The sequence below is a fragment of the Rhincodon typus genome, chromosome 9 (assembly GCF_021869965.1).
Source record: "Rhincodon typus isolate 14 chromosome 9, sRhiTyp1.1, whole genome shotgun sequence".
Taxonomy (NCBI): Eukaryota; Metazoa; Chordata; class Chondrichthyes; order Orectolobiformes; family Rhincodontidae; genus Rhincodon; species Rhincodon typus.
Window position 1 is genome coordinate 50,681,460 of NC_063340.1, and position 6,109 is coordinate 50,687,568.

Sequence of the window (6,109 nt, forward strand, 5' to 3'; positions counted from 1 at the left end):
TTCTGTCAAGTTTCTTGTTCATTGTATTTACCCATTTTTCTTGTATTATACCTACCTTTTGTATTTTAAATAAATGCAAAGATTCTTTTGCCCTGAAATACCTGTCTATTGCCTCTTCATTTCACATTCTCTAAATAAGTCCAGTGTCCAGACCAATCAGAAATTAACTGATTCCAAACCAGAACCCTAACAAATGCCAGGTCCCTAAACGTTGCATTACAAGTAGATAGGATTGTAAAGAAGGCATATAGAATGCTCTCCTTCATTGGCAGAAGAATTGAATAGAAAAGTAGGGATATTACGATGAAACTGTATAAGTCACTGGTGGGGCCACAAGTGGATTATTTTGCAGTTCTGGTCGCCACATTGCAAGAGGGGCGTAATTGTTCTGGAGAGAGTGCAGAGAAGATTTAGTAGAATGTTGACAGGGCTAGAGAATTATAGCCATGAGGAGAGATTGGAGGGGTTGGGTTGTTTTCCTACAAACAGAGAAGACTGAAGGGTGACATGATTGAGGTATACAAAATTGTGAGGGGTAGAGGTAAGAGTAGACAGGAAGAGCTTGCTTTCTTTGGCAGAGAGTTCAAAAACCAGGGGTCATAGATTCAAGCTAAGTGGTGGAAGGATTAGAGGGAACGTGAGGAAAAGCTTTATTTTAAACGCAGAGGGTGGTGGGTGTCTGGAATTCACTGTCTGAGTTGATAGTGGAGGCGGAGACCCGAAACTTTTGTTAAAAAAAAAGTACCTGGATCTGGACCTTAAGTGCTGCCAGCTGTGGGGCTGCGGGCCCTGTGTGGGACGATGGGATTAGAAAGAGCATCTGAATGTATTTGGGTCAGCATGGACCAGATAGGCTGAAGGCCCCCTTCTCTGCTGTATCATTTCTATGGTTTAATGTTTAATACAGACCTACTTGTGATGTCTATATCTCACTGTTCAATCATCAATTAAAGATCAAAGCTATATTTGTTCCCAAACAGAGTTTCTCCTTCATACACATATGCAGTACAACCCAAAATGACATGCCCATTAAACATCAGTATAAGATCCAACCTACTTCACCTGGTAAAGGAAGAGTTTATCAATTTTGCTTCCAATTTCCACCCTGCTCTCACATTCACCTGCTCCATCTCTGACTCTTCCCTTCCTTTTCTCAACATCTCTGTTTCCATTTCTAGGGAGAAGCTAGTCACCAGTACCCATTAAAAACACACGAACTCCCAGTTATCTTGACTATACATCCTCACACCCACTTTCTAGGAGGACTCCATTCCATTCACCCAGTTTCTCCTTCTCATCTGTTCTGATGATGCCATCTTCCATTGAGGGGCCTCAGAAATGTCCACCTTTTCTCAACCAAGGGTTCCCTGCCACCGAGGTTGACAGGGCCCTCAACCTTATCCGCCCATTTCCTGCACTTCTGCCCTCACCCCCCCTTCCCACCTCTCCCACATGACAAGGTCCCCCGGTTCTCATTTTTTACCCCACCAGCCTCCATGTACAAACAACTGCCATTTCCACCACCTTATGTGGGATGCCACCAACAGACACACATTACCCTCCTTTGTCAGCATTCTTCAGAGACCGTTCCCTTTGGACACCCTAGTCCACACCTCCTCCACTCCTAACATATCCCCACAGCCTTTCCCATGTGATCACAGAAAGTGCAATGCTTGCCCATTTACCTCCTCACGAACCTGCATATACCTTCCAGGTGAAGCAGCGATTTACCTGCACCTCATTCAGTTTACTCTACTGAATTAGCTGCTCACAATGTGGTCTCCTGTAAAATTGGGGAGACAAAACACAGACTTGGTGATTGCTTTCTCAGTCCGCAGAAATGACCCGAGTTTCCAGTTGTCTTCCACTACAACCCACTGTGCTCCTGTGCCAACACTTCTGTCTCAGGTCTGCTGCAGTGTTCCAGCAAGGCTCAATTCAAGCCAGAGGAACAGCACTTCATCTTCCATCTATTCAACTTGTAACCTTCAGGGCTCAACATTAAATTTAACAATTTCAGAAAATGATCATCCATGTAGGTTACCCTTAGCCCAAAGCCCTAGGTCCTCCCTGAACAGCCAACCCATTTTCAAATATTCACACTTCTCGTTTGCTCCTCAGTTGATCATCTCTCTGTTTGCCTATCCATTTCTCCCTCTCTATCTGGACTCCATTCTACTCATTTCCTCTCCCCCAACATGCCAAAAGCAAAAACACCACCTTTTCCCAGCTTTCTTCCGTTCTGACAAAGAGTCACTGGATTCAAACTATTTATTCTGCTTTCTCTCAACTGATGCTGCCAGACCGACTGTGTTTATCTGCTTTTCTTTTTGTCTCACCATATTGGATGCATTTAATAACTGCAAACCTCTCCTCATTGACCTCTCATTTTTCATAAAATTCAGTTCTTCCAAACTCTCCTGTTACAAAAATTCCCCTAACCAAAGGCCTGATGAATCAGAATTCACCCTCCACATGCTGGAAATACGGGCTTGAAATTTCCATGGTTCCTGGAGACAGTTTCATATATAAATCAGCTTCCTCCATACGTGTGATTTTGGTAATGTAGGTGTCTGAAATCTGAAGTGTGAAGATTTGATCTGGTAAGAGCAGATATGGACCTTGTGGATTTGTTTGGGAAGTCAAACTATTCTTTTGGCATGTTAAGGTACTCCTTTAGCTACAATCTTTGGATGCCTTCGGAAGGAAGCTTTGTTTTCAGTCAGAGTCCATCTTTATTCTGTTATTATCGCTTATATGCAGTCATGGGTTGCGGATAGGCTCCACTCGAGTCCATTTGCAGGTCAATTTATAAATCAAAGCACAATGCAGGACAATATAAAGTTGTCATTCAGAAGTCCAGGAAATGTGCACATCAGTCCTTTAAAATTATACTGACATATGGAATTATGTTTCTAAGTATGAGCATTCACAAATCAGACATTTGTAATCGGGGACCACCTGTACTCTGAACTATGCTGTCTTCTCTAAAACTATGCTGCTCCCTTTATCTTGTTCCATGATGCCTTTAATCTCACAATCTCCCTTAATCTTTCCCTGACCTGCCCTTCTGATTCACTTGCTCTTTCTACTTTTCAACAGCATAAAATACACTAATTTTCCACTTCTCTTCCATTTCAAAAGAGTCAATGGATTTGAAACATTATCTGCACAGTTGATGCCAGAACTCCTGAGTTTCTGAAGCACGTCCTTTTTTTTGAAAGAGACATGTCACATTGCCAAACATCTTACTTTACAAGCAACCTCACACTCAGCATTCCTGATTATTTTATTTTCTTTCTCATGGACCTCAGAGGTCTTAGCACACCATCACCATGCGTGGGCCCTCACAGCAGCCATACACATGCAACTTAGACGGAACATTACTCATACACTACTTCAACCAATCCCATCATCATTTCCTCAGGTGTTTCCCATAGTATCCATTTATCACAACGATTTTGTGCACTTTCTGCATTTTAACCAAAATAAAGTAACTTCCCAATTTGTTACTAAGTTTATTGGTAACAATCTTGAATTCACGGTCCCTAATTTGGGTCTTAGCCCAGAAACGGAAGATTCCTTACATTTATCCCATCAAACCTTTTAATAATCTTAAGATCAAGTAACTTGCAAAAAGATGTTCAGCACTGTTCAACACAGCAGGCCAGGCAGCATCAGAGGAGCAGGAAAGTTGACGTTTCAGGTTGGACCCTTCTTCAGAAATAAACCTTGTGGGTTTGTTTGGGAAGCCAAACTATTCTTTTGGCATGTTAAGGTACTCCTTTAGCTGCAATCTTCGGATGCCTTTGGAAGGAAGCTTTGTTCTCAGTCAGAGTCCCCCATTTCTGAAGAAGGGTCCAGACCCGAAACGTCAACTTTCCTGCTCCTCTGATGCTGCCTGGCCTGTTATGTTCCTCCAGCTCCACAGTGTGTTATCTCTGACTCCAGCATCGGCAGTTCTTATTATCTCTTCAGCGCTGTTCAATCCTTTTTTATGACCTATGATCTATCTAGCATCACCCTTCTTAATCTTGCACCCTTGAAAATTTCAACTTAGCAACTATAGAAACAATGGCTGATGAGGGAAAATGAGCTTTTAACTGGTAATGCAGAGATTATAGAAGGGTAGCAACTTAGAACATCATCAAATTACTTAGCAAACAAATGGAATTGAAGGCAGTCAAATTCCAGGACATGATGCCTACATCCTATCGTCTTATAGACTGTGCAGCAGTGGATCCATTGGTTATAATATTCTGAAATTCTCTGGATGCACATAAGGTTCCAATGGAGTGGAAAAATATTAATATAACTCCCTTTTCTTTAACAAAGAGAGGGAGGCAGAAAGTAAGAAACTACAAATCAGTTACTGTAACACTTGTCATTGGGGAAGTGACAGAATCCATTACTAAGAAAGTAATAACAGGACATTTGAAAAATCAAAACACAATCCATCAGAATCAGCATGGTTTTATGAAGGGTAAATCTGGTTTAACTATTTTGCTAGAGTTCTTTGAATCAGTAGAAGTAGTCTGGATAATGGGGATCCTGTATATGTAGTACATCTGGATTTCCAGGATTAAGTATTTGATAAGGAAGGGTTTAGAGGGATATGGGCCAAATGCTGGAAAATGGGACTAGATTAATTTAGGATATCTGTTCAGCATGGATGAGTTGAACTAAAGGATCTGTTTCCATTTCTATTACTCTAACAAGGAGACTTGATTGAAACATACAAGGTTCACAGAGGGGTTGATATGGAGATGTCACTTTTCCTTGTGGGAGAGCCCAGAGCCAGGTAATAATATCAAAGGTTCACCCATTTCTGATAAGGAGAAATTTTTGTCAGAGGGAGGTGAATCTGTGGAATTCTTCACCAGTGGGCCATTAAGTATATTCAAGGCTGAGATAGGTTGTTAATCAGTTAAGGAATCAAAGATTATGTGGAAAAGGCAGGAATGTGGAGTTGAGGATTATCGGATTATCCGTGATGTCCTTGAATGGCAGAGCAGACTCGATGGGATGAATGACCTATTTCTGCTCCCACGAATTATGATAACAGAAATCGAATGGTGAAATTAGGTGTCCTTAACTAGTCAGGGCATGCGATGCGATCAGAGGGAGGATCATTTGATGAGACCTCCAGCATTGGGGTTTGGGGAGATGGGGATCAGAATCTGCAGCTGCCCTGTGCGCCTCTCGGTCGAACCTGAAAACATTCCAACGTGTGTTTTCAAATTTCCTCAGACACCCTACAAAACAGCTCGCGCCAATGAGATGAAGAAGACGCAGGTGAAATGCTCGTGATTGTTTAGATGGGAGCTCACCTTTCCGTCCGACTTCCGTCTGATCTTCTGACACCTGCCGTAAGAACCGGAGCCGATGCTTTCCAGCAGCTCATAATCTTCCAGGCGGGACGGCATTTTTTTAATACGAAGCCAGCGATAGCGAGCATCGATGTCCGGGATGGAGTTGAGTGAACAGTGCAGACTCAGCCACTGACACACTCACGTCCCTGTCTCGATGCGTGAAACAGCGTGCGTGTGTGTGAGTGAAAAAGAGAGAGAGATAGGCCCTTTGGGCTGGGATCGATGATGTTACCGACCAGTCCCTGCCGGAAACGCGCTCAACCGACAAGCGCGCGTGGGCCAGCCCCTTCCACAGGCTTCCTCAGCTCCATTCCGATTGGTCGATCGGCCTCGGCGTCCCGTCCTTTGGTTGGCTCTTGCGAATAACAATCTGTTGCCTTGGCAGCGGCTGGGGGCGCGGGAGCAGCGCGCGAAATTTAAATGCGATCAGCGTTTGTTCGGATTTTCGTGGTTTGATGTTTCCCAACTTGTTTTGTTTATAATTCATGCAGGCTGTTAGTTTGTTGTTAGAGACAAAAACGACCCAATTTCTAAAGTAATATTTCTTTCAGGGTCCAAGCTAAATGGAATCAGAATTTTACTATGTTTCTGGGAAAAATATTGGAATTTATTGGAAAAATGAAAAATTTCAAAAGTGTCAAAATACTTCAAAATAATAGTTAAATAAAAAAATGTGTAAAAGAAGGGGCCACTAAATACTGGTATTAAGCCTTTTGGTGGTGTAGTTCTTTGAGACA

At 42.6% G+C, this 6,109-nt stretch overlaps 1 protein-coding gene across 2 annotated transcripts in view; it reads right to left on the bottom strand.

Moving 5' to 3' along the window:
• Positions 1-5,679, bottom strand: part of nek2 (NIMA-related kinase 2) — a 527,130-nt gene extending 521,451 nt beyond the window's left edge. Inside the window, exon 1 of one of the 2 annotated variants that reach the window (XM_048600602.1) lies at positions 5,331-5,679. In XM_048600602.1, the coding sequence (XP_048456559.1) occupies positions 5,331-5,426 (96 nt within the window). In that variant the 5' untranslated portion in view covers positions 5,427-5,679. The remainder of the gene's footprint in view (positions 1-5,330) is intronic. The other variant, XM_020511579.2, reaches the window with a different exon arrangement.
• Positions 5,680-6,109: the final 430 nt, after the last annotated feature.